At 38.9% G+C, this 15,871-nt stretch overlaps 1 protein-coding gene across 1 annotated transcript in view; it reads right to left on the bottom strand.

Annotated features, from left to right (window-relative positions):
* Positions 1 to 245: 245 nt before the first annotated feature.
* RP1 (RP1 axonemal microtubule associated) overlaps positions 246 to 15,871 on the bottom strand; it is a 306,195-nt gene continuing 290,569 nt past the window's right edge. Inside the window, exons 28-30 of the mRNA XM_064384191.1 lie at positions 15,756 to 15,834; positions 4,542 to 4,623; positions 246 to 679 (exon numbers count right to left, since the gene is read on the bottom strand). Coding sequence (XP_064240261.1) covers positions 580 to 679; positions 4,542 to 4,623; positions 15,756 to 15,834 — 261 coding nt within the window. The 3' untranslated portion in view covers positions 246 to 579. The remainder of the gene's footprint in view (positions 680 to 4,541; positions 4,624 to 15,755; positions 15,835 to 15,871) is intronic.

The following is a 15,871-nucleotide window of genomic DNA, read 5'->3' as shown; positions in this document are numbered from 1 at the left end:
CACAGGATGTGCAGTGGAAAAACACGGCAACCCAGTCAGCTCAGTTCTTTCTACATTTTCTTACTGATGTCGCCACTAATTCTGAGAGAGAAATACCATTATCTAAGAATAAAACTTCCACTTTAAAATTAACATAGGTTGCATGAAAGTGTTTTTCATACATCAAATGTTATTAGGTACCTCTTCAGTTATTTTCTACAAAGGCTACTTATGTAAACATTTCAGTAAACGTAGCAGTAGTGAGATTTTCTGAAAGAAAAAGGAAAAGAAAGAAGGAAGAGGAGGGAGGGGAAGAAAGAGGAGGAGGGGAAATAAAAGGAGAAGGAAGAGGAGGAGGAGGAGATGAGCAGCAGCAGTATGGGCACCCCAGATACCAAGGGCTGATCGTGGGCAGCCATTGGCCGAGGCTCCCGATGCATCCTCCCAACTTTGGAAGTTCTCAGAAACGATGAGTGTGTCCAGCACAAACTGACCCTCCTCGGGTGTTTGCTTCAGCTCAAGCAAAAGACAAATGCACAATCACAATCAGATCAATAGCCTTTTGAAGCATATTGGAACGACAGGCCCAAGTGGGCCCTTTCAGGAGATGACGGACCCAGTCTGTCCTCCTGCACTGCGGCTACTTTCTGCGAGCAACTCCCGCTGGGTCTTGCCATCATCTTGGTACTCATCTAGCCATCTGCCATGGAAAAAAGAAGATAATTAATATGAGAGAGCATTGAAAGAAGCCTCATTAGTTAGAAAGGGAAAAAAAACATATGGAAAGAATTTAAAGAGGCCTTTAGAGAGATCGGAATTTTTAAAAAGCATTTAAGATTTTAAGTCACGCCAGATTCCTTTTAGCAGTCCAGCTTTGGTAAGCCTTTGTCCTACACCCAAGTTGCAAGGTCATATTGGTTCACTCTAAAATTCTGGCTTTTAGAAAAGTCCTCTGGTAACATCACAAACATTCTAACGTAGTCAAAATTTCTCACTTGGAGTTTCCTTAGTGAGCTGTTATTTCTCTCCTGTCATGTGACTGGCGGGTATACACAGTGGCTAAACCCTCAGTCTCTAGGACAGCACTCTTCAAGAGAAATAGAATACGGACTGCATATGGACAGAAGTAAAAAGAAGGTAAAATTAATATTTTTAATTTTCTTAAATTCAAAAGATAATTATTTCAACATGTAATCAGTATAAAAATTATATCACATTCTTTTTTATTCTACATTCTTGAAATCCGGAATGTATCTTATACCTACATTGGAATAGCCCACAGTTCAGTACACATACGTGGCTTGTGGCTCCCATGTGAGACAGTACAGTTCTACGGTCAAATGTATTTTGATCCGAGTCCTGACTCCACCAATTATTAATATATTCCATAAAAAATTTACCATCTTTATATTTCAAAGATAATTTCCTTGTCTTTGAAATATCACAGAGTCTACCAGAGGCTTGCTGTGGCATCAAATGAGTTTACGTGTGCAGTTCTGGCTTTACCATGAAGCCTGTTCCTTGGAAAGCATTCAGTAAATGCTGGTGATGGGTATTCTTCTGATTTTCTCTCCAGCAATACAACAGTTGGGTGCAGAAATCTTATCAACTCCCACAACACAAAATATAACCCCTCTATATCTTGGTTATTTTGAAACTCCACAAATAAAGTTATAAATAACTCTTTCTCAGGGACCTTTCTTTTCCTATAATTAGAAGGGGACTTGCACTTAAGTAGCTGATAAACTGTACTGGGGAAGACAGCAAAGTTTATGTCATCTAACACTCCGAAATCTAAGTAGAGCTTTCTGACAAAACAATTTAATAGCAAACTTGATATCCTGTGCAGGGAATTCTTCAGTAGAAGATAATTCACAAAATCATAGTGGTATCATAGAAACAATGAATTGATAGACACTAAATTAAAACTTTCCAGAAGGCCAAGGAACCAAGAGCCCCTGCTCTCTGACTAATGGGTCTGAGGTGTGCACTCCATTAATCTCATTAGGTCACAGTTTTCTCATCTGTCAAACAAATCATGAGACTAAATGTTATCTATGGTTTCTTCCACTTCTGATGGAATAGCAAGAAAACTTCTTTCTTACTTATTTAAACCTGGGTTCTCAGAGAGAAAAAGCAAGGAAAACAGGTAATATTGCTATAGTTAAGTTAATGACAGCAGTGCAATGATACGCCTATATGCATATCATTCCATATGAGAGTGTAATACAATAAAACATCTTAAATATTTTCATCTGCAACATTTTTTTCGATAAATCCAATTTCAATCCAAGGTTTGCAGTTATTCTAAAATGTAGAAATAAGTCACTTCCATCTTAATTTCTACTCCTATGCATTGCCAGTAAAACTAATTTTGGCTTGGAAGGGAATGGGACAATTGTCACCTGCCCTGGATAACTTTGACTTTGCTAAATATGACACATTTAGAAAAATAATCATCTTATATTTATTCCTTATGTTATTTCATAGGTACCATCACATTTAGAGCAATAAACTATACTGTAAAATATTAAACACGGCTTTGTATGTTTCCAAATATCTAGATGTGATATAAAACCAAATGTTGTATATATACTGGCCAATATGGTAGTCACTAACCATCCGTGTCTATTCAACACTTGAAATGTAGCTAATACGACCAAGCAACTATATTTTTTATTTGACTTGATTTTAATTAATTTAAACTTAATTAGCCATATGTGACTAGTGGCTACCATGTTGGACAGTGCAGATACGATGTTTTCAAAAGTAAAACTTAGTCAATTATTTGAGAGTTCTAAATACTAGACATATGATCTATAAATAAACGCGTTTTTTCTCCCTTCATTTGTATGTGTAATATCATGTCAAAAAACTTCTTTAAAATTGCTTCTATGACAATAACATTTACCATCATGGAGCCTCTAATTGCAGGACACTTTTGTAGGTGCTTTGTATACATTGTCTGAAATCCTCAAACAACCGTGCAAAATAGGTGCCATTACTGCCATTTTACATAAGAATAAATTGAGGCTCTCAGAGCTAGTAAGTAATGCACTGTCATCCAAATCTGGAGTTAAAAAACTTCAATCTTTGCCCCTTCTATTCTTTATTTACTAAGATTTCTTGCAAAAATAAAGATGCAAGGTCTTTTCCTACAGCCTGAATTTCACAAAACGGCAAAAACTACTACTACAAACACTTTAAATGACAGATGATGAGAGAAGTGCTACACATTTTGTTCATACAAAATGCAACTCTTTATTAAGTTTTTAAAGAATGAGTATTTCCTAGAAGCGAAACTATAGTAAGGTAAAATCCAGTCAGTCCACCAATGTGCTTCTCTGCATGTCTGAAGAGTGTCCCTCACTTTGGGAATAGCATTGCTGAACCACCTGCTAAACAGAGAGCACACCCAGCTCTCCAGCTTCGTGTAGCACTACATCCCTCCTACCTCATTGAAGATCAAGTGGAAGTTCTTTGAAGACAGGGACGCTACTCTTTTATCTCAAAATCTCTAGGACTTGGTGTAGAACCTGACACTTAGCAGGCATGCAATATTTTTGCATAAATAAATGGATGAATAAATTAGTATACACAATGCATGAGTTCTCTGGATTCAAGGAACCTGCAATCACATAGACATAGCACCTTGACACCTGGGTCTTCACAGCATATATAAGCCTCTATCACGGCCCTCATGTTGTTAACATTTCCCATGTTCCCATGTTGGGACCACAGGTCCTTGCCGACAGAAACCGGATTCGCTTATTGCTGGATCTCCATTATCTACCCCACTCCTTATATGGTGGGTGGTCAATTACTATTTATATAATGACTGATCAAATGGATCAATATATTCTGTAGATTGATTAATAATGGAGGGAACTTAACTGTGTAATTTCTATTTTTAGTGAATTTTGCTTTAAGGTGCATTCGATATTCTACTTACCCTAACTCTAAAAAGTAGGTAGAGAAGATTTATCATTCTCATAAAACTCTGAAAACTGAGAATTAGTTTAAGTAATTCGCCTATGACCACACGGCCAAGGAATTACAGTTACCCTTGCAACTTAAGTCTCCTATTACATTATAGCTACGCCATATTAGTACAATGCATTGGAGCTCACAGTTCACATATATAACATCATTTCAGTTTAAATGATTCAAATGAACTAGGGGAAACAGGTATTCTTGCCGTCTTTCATATGAGGACGTTGAACCTCAGAGCAGAGTGGTACCCAAGTTCACAGTACTAGCAGGGAGCTTATCATGTTTTTTAGAAACAGAAAGAAGAACCTGTTTTCTAAGTCTTAATCCAGTTTCTTTCCATTTCAGCTTACTTGTTTCAGAAGAGAAAAATGTTACAGATTACAAAAGAAGACAGAATGACCAGTGCTGATAAAGGAAAGTTCTCCTGAGGAGAGGCCTTCTGCTCTGGTTTTCAGAGAGGGAAAGATGCTGTCCAACAGCTGGGAGGAGGCATGCTGGAGGACATGGTTGAAATAAATTGGACAAAGGAAGCATAATTTTGCATAACAACGTGTTGAGTAACAGCATACCTGTTGCATGGAAACAGCACCTCTTCACTGCTGTCTTCATCTTCAGACTTAACAACAATACTCCCAAGATACCATCCATTACCTGCGTGAGTTGACAAAGGAGATTTATTTAACTCTTTAGCATAAAAATACCAGCATTGTGATTTTATTCATACATCCTCCAAATGTTCCTTGTTAAGTACACGTGTCAGGGTACAAAAATATGCATATGCAAATTATAGCAGTAGAGAAATGAAAGTGTGAGTGAGCAACCTAATTACTGAGATTACTAGAAGCAGAGAAAAAGAGAAGATAGGGACCCAAACTTTCTATAAAATTCTAAAAAAAAAATTATTTAAAATCACATGAGCCAAGAATAAGCAGAGAAGTAAATTCACATAAATGCATTTCAGTTATAATAAGTCATAGAAGATTGATAGGTTTAAATAATAACGGAAAGTCACAATCAATCATCATTCTTAATAGTGAAAATTTAGAAGTTATCATTGATTACTGCACTTGTCAATACAATTAAAGAAAGAAAAAATGAAAGTAAAGAAAGAAGGGAGAGAGAAGGAGGGAAGAAGGAAGGAAGGAGAGGAGATAAGAAAGAAAGGAAAAGGAAAAGTGATAAATGCAGAAAAAAGAAACAGAACTTTCATTATTCACAGAAGATATGACTTAATTAAAACTCAAAAAAATTACAGAATATAAAATTAAGAGTGATGAGAAAATTTGTTAGAAATATAATTAATACATAAAATTCCAGTGTATTTCTATTAGCCAGAAAGATTAAAAAGCATAATTCAATGAAAGTCACAATGTTGAATTGCTGTAAAAATTTAAGAATTTAAGAGCAAATTTAAAAGCAGATGTAGTATAATTTATAGAAAAAAATCATCTAAATGTAGAAAATGACAGCAAAAAAAAAGAAAAAGCCATAAATAAATGAAGTGCTATCTCGTATTGGTAAGTAGGACGATATAAAGATGTCAATTCCTCATAAACTAATTTAAGACTGCAATGTAATTAAATCAAATTCACCATAGTGTTTTACATGAAAATCCAAAAGCTGGTAATAAAATTCATGTGGATGATAAAGACCCAATAATATCACAGGCAATTCTGTGTAGGGAGGGGAATCACCCTACCGGTTATCAACATTTATTGTAAATCTATACCAATCAAGGCAATATGGAATTGGGCTGGCATAGATAAATTGACTATGGAATAGAAAAATAATTCAGAATTAACCTTTCCCATTCATACAAACTTGATACAGGGAGCTCTGCTCTGCATATTAGTGTGGAACCATAACAAAAACCACAAGCTGAAACTAGGCAAGCCATCTTAATAATCAACAGGGAAAAATTATGACTGCTTGATGATCTTTAAACATTTTTTCAAAACATCAAAAAATCTTTACTGTGAATTTAGAATGGTTACAAAAATGAAAAGTAGTAACACTAACATGTAATGCACTATAATTTAAAACATTAGAAACACTGAAAATTAAAAGGTTTTATTTCTTTCTAATAAAAAATCTCAGGAATTTTTTGGCTCTTACCTTCTTTTTCTCATCACATAATTTATAATACAGAGCAAGCATCTTTTGCCTCTTAGCACATTATTAAACTCCTAAGTTTGGATCAGCTTACAACATATTTTCTTTGTGTTTTCAATGTCATAAAATATCTCAGAATTCCTTTAAGTGAAGTTTTGATTAATATCTTCGTCATTTTTGTCACCACCACCTTCCTCATCTATGGGCATCAATTCCCCTCACTAATTTCCTCTGGCTGAGAATCTAAAGTCTCTTAAATGGTGGCAGTGTCAACACTTTCATGGTGATAAATTTCATCTATAACCCCATTTATGTTCGATTTGAACCTCACTTCCAGCATTGCCACTTTTCCTTTCTTTGATGCACTTTCATCTTTCAATTATATATTGTTATAAACTGTCACATGGATTCATTATTGGTAAACAAGGAAGCAACACAACAATGCACTTTGCTGTCTGTGCATAAACTGATAACAAGTACACCATGACCCAGCACCAACAGACAGACATTGGAAGAAGTGATGTGATTGGTCACTGATGAGAATGTGCATCTGTTATCCACATAGTGATTTATAGACTAAAAAGCTGGCAGCAAAGTTTGTACTTATGCAATTGCAGTTACTATAGCATGGTAACTGAAATTTGAACTATGCTATTTGGGGACTTGTGTTAACTATATCATTGCAACTGAAATTTGTGAATATGGATACCATGCAAAGCAATGACTGCTTGTATAAAATAAAGATGACTTTGTAGAACTCTCAAGTGAAGATGAAGTAGTCAATACACAGTGGTGGTACAATTAGTGATCCATATGAAAAAAATGAAAGTTGATTCCATCCTCATATCATACATAGAAATCAATTACACATGGAGTAAAATTTTAAATCTTAAAAATAAGACAAAATATATGCATGTGGATGTATAAACTTGTAGTCATCAATGTCAGGGAGACATTCTGAGAAACGCATCATTAGATGATTCCAATATTGTGCAAACACTGTGAGCACTTACACAAGCGTGGATGGTATTGCCTACTGCACACCTGGGTGATATGGCACAGCCTATTCATGCTAGGCTACAATCTGTTCAGCATGTTACTATACTAAATACTGTAGGTGACTTTCAGACAATGGTAAGTATCTGTGTATCTAAACATAGAAAAGGTAATGTGTTTCACTACAATATTGCAACAGCTATGATGTTACTAGATGATAGGAATTTTTCAACTCCATTATAATCTTACAGGCCTACCATCCTATATGTGGTCCATGTTAACTGAAACATGGTTATGCAGCACATGATTTGCATATATATATATGTGTGTGTGTGTGTGTGTATATATATATATATATATTTGGAATACTCTACAGGTAGAAATGACTTTCTTAAATAAGACACAAAATGTACTGATAATTTAAAAATTATACTATACTCTTAAATTAAACTACTTTAAAATTAAGAATTTCAGCCATCAAAATACACCACACACTAGAGAAGATACGGTGCCGGTCACTGCTAGTTGCTCTCCCCTTTCTTGCCATTTCTGCAATGTGAGAGGCCCACATCTCCCAGATGTCTCTGCAGCCACAAATGAACTATGTGACTCATTTCGCAGGAATGAAATGTGGCCAGAAGTCGTACGCACAGTTGCCATCTCCCATGCTGCAGGGGACTCTCCCTCTTTTCCATGTGTGTAACCAGCTCTGACCAGGCAGAGGAGAGGAGGTTTAGGTGATAGAAGAATAGCAAGGGGAAGGACCTGGTCCCTGATGGCTGGCTGGGAGTGGCCATCACTCTGGGGCTGTTACCTGTGTGTAGAACACGCTGCTATCTTTAAAAAACCTTTTTTTTTTTTGCTGGATGCGGTGGCTCATGCCTGTAATCCCAGCACTTTGGGAGGCCGAGGCGGGCAGATCATAAGGTCAAGAGATCGAGACCATACTGGCCAACACAGTGAAACCCCGTCTCTACTAAAAATACAAAAATTAGCCGGGCGTGGTGGCACATGCCTGTAGTCCCAGCTACTCAGGAGGCTGAGCAGGAGAATTGCTTGAACCCGGGAGGCGGAGGTTGCAGTGAGCCGAGATCGTGCCACTGCACTCCAGCCTGGCACCTGGCGACTGAGCAAGAGTCTGTCTCAAAAAAAAACAAAAACAAAACCTTTTTTTTTTTTTATAAATCACTTTTTATTAGGGAACCTTTGCTTTTACCCTAAATATTATGGACAAGAACATGTATTTCCACAGACAAAGAAATTCAGTTAAGGATTGAAAAAAAGAAGAAGGAATGCTCACCGTTCCTAGAAATCAGAGTAATGCAAATTAGGGCCAAAGAGAATACTATTTTATACCAACTTACGTAAAATAAAAGCAAAAATTAAGTGTACCAAGTGTTGGTGAGCATATGATGCAATATACAAAAAAATCTTGTATATTGTAGGTAAGAGCAAAACTTAGTAGAATCACTTTTGGAACTAGTAGTTTGTCTAGGAGAGTCAGAGCTGATCATATCCTTTGACCTACCTAGTAATTGACTTCTATGGATTTACCTTAGAACCTGAGGTTTCTTAGTCTCAGCTCTGCTGACATGTGGGGCCTGATAATTCTTTGTTATGGGACTGTCTTGTGTGTGGTAAAATGCTTAGCAGCATCTCAGGCCTCTACCCACTAGGTGCTGATAGTAGCACCTACCAGCTGTGACAACCAAAACTGTCTCCAGACATTGTCAAATGTCCCTAGGGGGCAAATCTTCCCCCAGTTGAGAACCACTCTCCTAGAGGAACTCTTGCTTCTGTGCATTAGAATGTTTATTTCAGGCTGGGCACGGTGGCTCTTGCCAGTAATCCCAGCACTTTCGGAGGCCAAGGCAGGTAGATTACCTGAGGTCAGGAGTTTGAGATTGGCCTGGCCAACAGGGCAAAACCCTGTCTCTACAAAAAATTAGCCAGGTGGGGTGGGGTGAGCCCGCAGTCCCAGCTACTTGGGAGGCTGAGGCAAGAGGATTGCTTGAACCCAGGAGGCGGAGGCTGCAGTGAGCCAAGATCACACCACTGTACTCCAGCCTGGGTGACAGAGTGAGACTCTGTCTCAAAAATAAAAATAAAGAAGAATGTTCATTTCAGCTTGTTTGTAACAGTCAAACTGGAAACAACACAACTGAGCATTAATAAGAGATGAACAGATTAATATGCGTAATTATGCAATAGAATATTAGAGTGGTGAAAATCAACTGTTGCACTACACATGAAAGTGTATATATCTTGGAAACAATGCTGAGTTAAAAAAATCATGTCACAAAGGCAGTACATGGCACATCATAATTTCTACAAAGCACAGAAACTACCAGTGTTTACAAGCATCCCCACATGATTAGTAAAGCCTTTCTTTAAAGCAAAGGTTTTTGAAATCAGGAAAAAATTCTAAAAATTGGGGTGGATACCTTGTGGGAGAGGTGAACACAGTAGAACCACCAGTACTGGTAATGTTCAGGCTTACATTAGGTAGTGGGCTATCAGACTCCAAATAATACACAGTTTGAAAAGAAAAGATGGGAAACGAACATAACCTGGATACTCTATTATGGTATATTTTTATTTTAGCTGAATGAGTATTGAGAATGCAGGAAGGATAGTTTCATTAAAGAACTTTCAAATGATGTTATAGTAATTACTCGGCTTTCCTTCACTGAGTTTCAAATAGCCTAATCCCACCAGTCAGAGAAGCCCATTGAAATTTCCAAATATCCAGCCAAAACCTGGCCCTCATCCCCAGCCTACCTACCACATTTTCTTCTTTTCTTGTGAAAGTTTTCATGTTCTTCCAGATCCCTTTGCCGAATATACAATAGCACTGTGAAGGTCACTTTCAAATATTTATCATACTTCATTCTAACTTAATACAAGTATTTCCTGTGTGTCTGCCACCCTGGGCCCTGCCTGTGAGCACACACCCCATACATCTCACTCACATGTGCATCCAGCCAGGGCTGGCATCCTGCGGGCCCTCAACAAAGAACCCTGGAGATGCAGTCTGAGGATCTCTGGAATCAGGACCCCTGGAGGTGCTTGTGATGCGAGAGACAAGCAGAAAAGCACATATGCTTCTGATTACTCGGAACCCACTCAGGTAGAATCTCTGGTGTGGGCCTAGGGGTCTATTTTATATAAGATACTCAGATAATTCCTAACTATCCTGAAGTTCTACAAATTTGCTACAAATCTGAGGCTTTACTGAAGCTTTCCATTTATTCCATTTGTGGTTAGATAACCCTAGACATAACTGTATTTGTATTAAAAGCATAATATTGAATGTGGCTTTGTCTTAAAAACAAAAAGAAAAAAATAACATGAGAATTTCCCTATTGTCCTTCCCATGTCTATTAACATTTTTTGTTAATGAATGTTTCCTTGAAAAAAAAAAAATAAGTATTTTGGAAGTTTGTTACTCCCTCTATCAAAGTCATTTCTATATGAGTAAATTAGCCATGTAAATATGTTTAAAATCACAATGTCCCCTTCATTCTTCCTTCTGTCATTTTTATTCTTTGTATCAAACAACCTTGGTTATAATATCTTCTCTTTCAAATGTCCAGCCTACCTCTTCAAGTAAATGCCTAATTCTCCTTCCTCTGCCTTCAATAGCGATTGCTCTGCGGTTGTGGCGGCAGTTTTCTCTACAGCATCTCAATTCCGGCTTTTTAGGATGTGGGTTGGATGTCTTAACATTGTTTCCAACCCATGTCACAAAGAAGAGTCTGAGAATTCTTGTTTAAAACAAGAATCTGGGAGTTCTACTAACTGTTCTATTCCGATCCACACCAAAGTCTCCAGCTCTGACTGCAACTAGCTATCCTGAAAATTCATGTGCTGTTGGCAAGGGCAGCTTGGGGCAAAAGCAGGAAGTCACAGTAAAACTTTCCACCCTTCATAAAAGTAATCTAAAAGTCACCACACCATACAGTGACACCACTCTGCAGCAACCCAGCACTACAGTGACACCACTCCACAGTGAAACAACTCCATACTGACACCCGTCTACAGTGACAACCATCTACAGTGACACCCCCCTACAGTGACACCACCTACAGTGACAATGCCCTACAGTGACTCCATCTATAGTGATACCATCTTGACAATGCTCAATAGTGACAGTGCCCTACAGTGACACCGCCCTACAGTGACACCACCCTATAGTGACACCCCCCTACAGTGACAATGCCCTACAGTGACTTCATCTATAGTGATACTGCTCCATCTTGACAATGCTCAATAGTGACACCGCCCTACAGTGACACCACCCTACAGTGACACCACCCTGCAATGATATCACTCTGCAGAGAAACAACTCTACACTGACACCCCTCTACAGTGACACTGCTCTATGCCAACACTGCTCTACAATGACACCACTCTACAGTGACACCAGTCTACAATGACAGAGTCTACAATGACACTGCTCTGCAGTGACACCACTCTATAATGACAACGCTCTACAGTGACATCACTCTTCAGTGACACTCCTTTACAGTGCCATGGCTGTGAATGACACCACTCTGCAGTGAAGCCACTCTATGTTGACACTCTTCCCCAGTAACGTCACTGTACAGTGACATCGATCTACACTAACATTGCTGCACAGTGACATCGATCTACAGTAACATCACTGTACAGTGGCATCGATCTACAGTAACATCACTGAACAGTGGCATCGATCTACACTAACATTGCTGCACAGTGGCATCGATCTACAGTAACATCACTGTACAGTGGCATCAATCTACAGTAACATCACTGTACAGTGGCATCGATCTACAGTAACGTCACTGTACAGTGGCATCAAGCTACAGTAACATCACTGTACAGTGGCATCGATCTACACTAACATTGCTGCACAGTGGCATCGATCTACACTAACATTGCTGCACAGTGACATTGATCTACAGTAACATCACTGCACAGTGGCATCGATCTACAGTAACATCACTGTACAGTGACATCGATCTACAGTAACGTCACTGTACAGTGACATCGATCTACACTAACATTGCTGCACAGTGACATCGATCTACAGTAACATCACTGTACAGTGACATCGATCTACAGTAACGTCACTGTACAGTGGCATCGATCTACACTAACATTGCTGCACAGTGACATTGATCTACAGTAACATCACTGCACAGTGGCATCGATCTACAGTAACATCACTGCACAGTGGCATCGATCTACAGTAACGTCACTGTACAGTGACATCGATCTACAGTAACGTCACTGTACAGTGACATCGATCTACAGTAACGTCACTGCACAGTGGCATCGATCTACAGTAACATCACTGCACAGTGACATCGATCTACAGTAACATCACTGTACAGTGACATCGATCTACAGTAACATCACTGTACAGTGGCATCGATCTACAGTAACATCACTGTACAGTGGCATCGATCTACAGTAACGTCACTGTACAGTGGCATCGATCTACACTAACATTGCTGCACAGTGACATCGATCCACAGTAACATCACTGTACAGTGGCATCGATCTACAGTAACATCACTGTACAGTGACATCAATCTACAGTAACGTCACTGTACAGTGGCATCGATCTACACTAACATTGCTGCACAGTGACATCGATCCACAGTAACATCACTGTACAGTGGCATCGATCTACAGTAACATCACTGTACAGTGACATCGATCTACAGTAACGTCACTGTACAGTGGCATCGATCTACACTAACATTGCTGCACAGTGACATCGATCTACAGTAACATCACTGTACAGTGGCATCGATCTACAGTAACATCACTGCACAGTGACATCGATCTACACTAACATCGCTGCACAGTGACATCGATCTACAGTAACATCGCTGTACAGTGGCATCGATCTACAGTAACATCACTGCACAGTGGCATCGATCTACACTAACATTGCTGCACAGTGACATCGATCTACAGTAACATCACTGTACAGTGGCATCGATCTACAGTAACATCACTGCACAGTGGCATCGATCTACACTAACATTGCTGCACAGTGACATCGATCTACAGTAACATCACTGTACAGTGGCATCGATCTACAGTAACATCACTGTACAGTGGCATCGATCTACAGTAACATCACTGCACAGTGACATCGATCTACACTAACATTGCTGCACAGTGACATCGATCCACAGTAACATCACTGTACAGTGGCATCGATCTACAGTAACATCACTGTACAGTGACATCGATCTACAGTAACATCACTGTACAGTGGCATCGATATACACTAACATTGCTGCACAGTGACATCGATCCACAGTAACATCACTGTACAGTGGCATCGATCTACAGTAACATCACTGTACAGTGACATCGATCTACAGTAACGTCACTGTACAGTGGCATCGATCTACACTAACATTGCTGCACAGTGACATCGATCTACAGTAACATCACTGCACAGTGGCATCGATCTACAGTAACATCACTGCACAGTGGCATCGATCTACACTAACATTGCTGCACAGTGACATCGATCTACAGTAACATCACTGTATAGTGGCATCGATCTACAGTAACATCACTGCACAGTGGCATCGATCTACACTAACATTGCTGCACAGTGACATCGATCTACAGTAACATCACTGTACAGTGGCATCGATCTACAGTAACATCACTGTACAGTGGCATCGATCTACAGTAACATCACTGCACAGTGACATCGATCTACACTAACATTGCTGCACAGTGACATCGATCTACAGTAACATCACTGTACAGTGGCATCGATCTACAGTAACATCACTGTACAGTGACGTCGATCTACACTAACATTGCTGCACAGTGACATCGATCTACAGTAACATCGCTGTACAGTGGCATCGATCTACAGTAACATCACTGTACAGTGACATCAATCTACAGTAACGTCACTGTACAGTGGCATCGATCTACACTAACATTGCTGCACAGTGGCATCGATCTACAGTAACATCACTGTACAGTGGCATCGATCTACAGTAACATCACTGTACAGTGGCATCGATCTACAGTAACATCACTGTACAGTGGCATCGATCTACAGTAACATTGCTGCACAGTGGCACCACTCCACAGTGAGGCCACCTGACAGAAAAGCCACTCCACAGTGACACCACCTTAGAGAAACGCCACCCCACAATGACACAACCTTAGAGAAATGCCACCTTACAGAGATGCCACTCCACGGTGACGCCACCTTGCAGAGGCGCCACTCTACAGTGACACCACCTTAGAGAAACGCCACCCCACAATGACACAACCTTAGAGAAATGCCACCTTACAGAGACGCCACTCCACAGTGACGCCACTCTACAGTGACAGCGCTCTGCAGTGATACCAGCCTACAGACACCAAGTGACAACATTCCAAAGTGACATCACTCTACAGTGGCACTGCTCTACAGTGACACCACCTTAGACATACGCCAGTCTACAGCGACACCACTCTGAAGTGACACCATGTATAGAAGGAAGCATATTATGTCATCCCTTCCTCTATTCAATTTCTTATTTCTGCCTTTTTCTAATAATTTCCTCTATAACGATCCTGAACTCACTGAACTACGTGTCTATTTCCTTTCTGTTCACTCCCACCTTACCTTTTCTGCTTCAGCTCCATTTGGTTTCTGTCACTATGGCCACTTTAAGGTCTTCCCATTCATTTTAGAGAGCTTTACTGAAAAATCATTTCACTGACTTAAATATATTCATTCAGCAAATGGTCACTAATTAAACTATACTGTCAGGCACAATACTAGGCACTAGGAAATTAAAGGTAAAGACGACATAATTCTAGCCTTTAAAAAAACTCAAAATCTAGCAGAAAGAAAAGAGGAGTATGGAAATCAATGTGATAAATGGTTTCAGTACTATGATATAAGTTAAAATATAGAGTTACATTTTAGCACTAGAACTGAAATTTGAATTTAATAGCTCTAAGGATGTTGGTAGGAAAGTGATGAATAAAGTGGAATTGACAAGGCTTGGTTGATAGCTGTGGCTGGGGAGAAGACGGGGAGGGAAAGGTTGGATTAGGGTTGGTGCTCAAGGGGCTGGTTTGCTGAAGAGTGTGGAATAAGGCACCCAGGAAACACAGCTGTAGGACAGACATGACAGACACTCAACCGTGAGGAATGCTCAGGGAGTCTGGAGATCACACACAGGCACACATGCATGCACACACAAAAACTTGACTTTCTAGGAAATTTCCTGTGAAACATAATCATATGCTTGTATAAGTTATGTAACAAACCCAACCTGACAAAACTTCATAAATTTATATTAAATATATTTAATGTAAGTGTACATAATTTAATATGTTCATCAATAAATGGTCACTATATAATTTAATTTGTGACCATTTATAACCTTACATTATATTTAATGTAAACATACCTAATGTAAATATATATCATGAATTCATATTAATTATATTTAATGTAAATGGATTTAATGTCAATTAAATATAAATATAACTTCATATATTTACATTTTATATAATGTAAAATAAGATTATTTTCTTATCTGAATTTTACATGACCTGCACATTATTCTGTTCTTTCACCTGCCTTTTATATGATTTTTCATAAATTTGCAAAATAAACTTCTTACCAAGAGACTAAATCTTACCTGGACCCGTCCCATCATGACTAACCAGAACTTTCTTCAATTTTCCAAGAGAGACAGCCTTAATGGAAAAAATATCAACCTGTACAATAAAGAAATAAACTCAGTGACCATTAGGA

This window comes from Aotus nancymaae, unplaced genomic scaffold (genome assembly GCF_030222135.1).
Source record: "Aotus nancymaae isolate 86718 unplaced genomic scaffold, 86718_ANA_hifiasm-v0.15.2.pri h1tg000036l, whole genome shotgun sequence".
Lineage (NCBI taxonomy): Eukaryota > Metazoa > Chordata > Mammalia > Primates > Aotidae > Aotus > Aotus nancymaae.
Note: the sequence above shows the minus strand (reverse complement) of the source record. Positions and strands in the feature narration are given on the sequence as shown.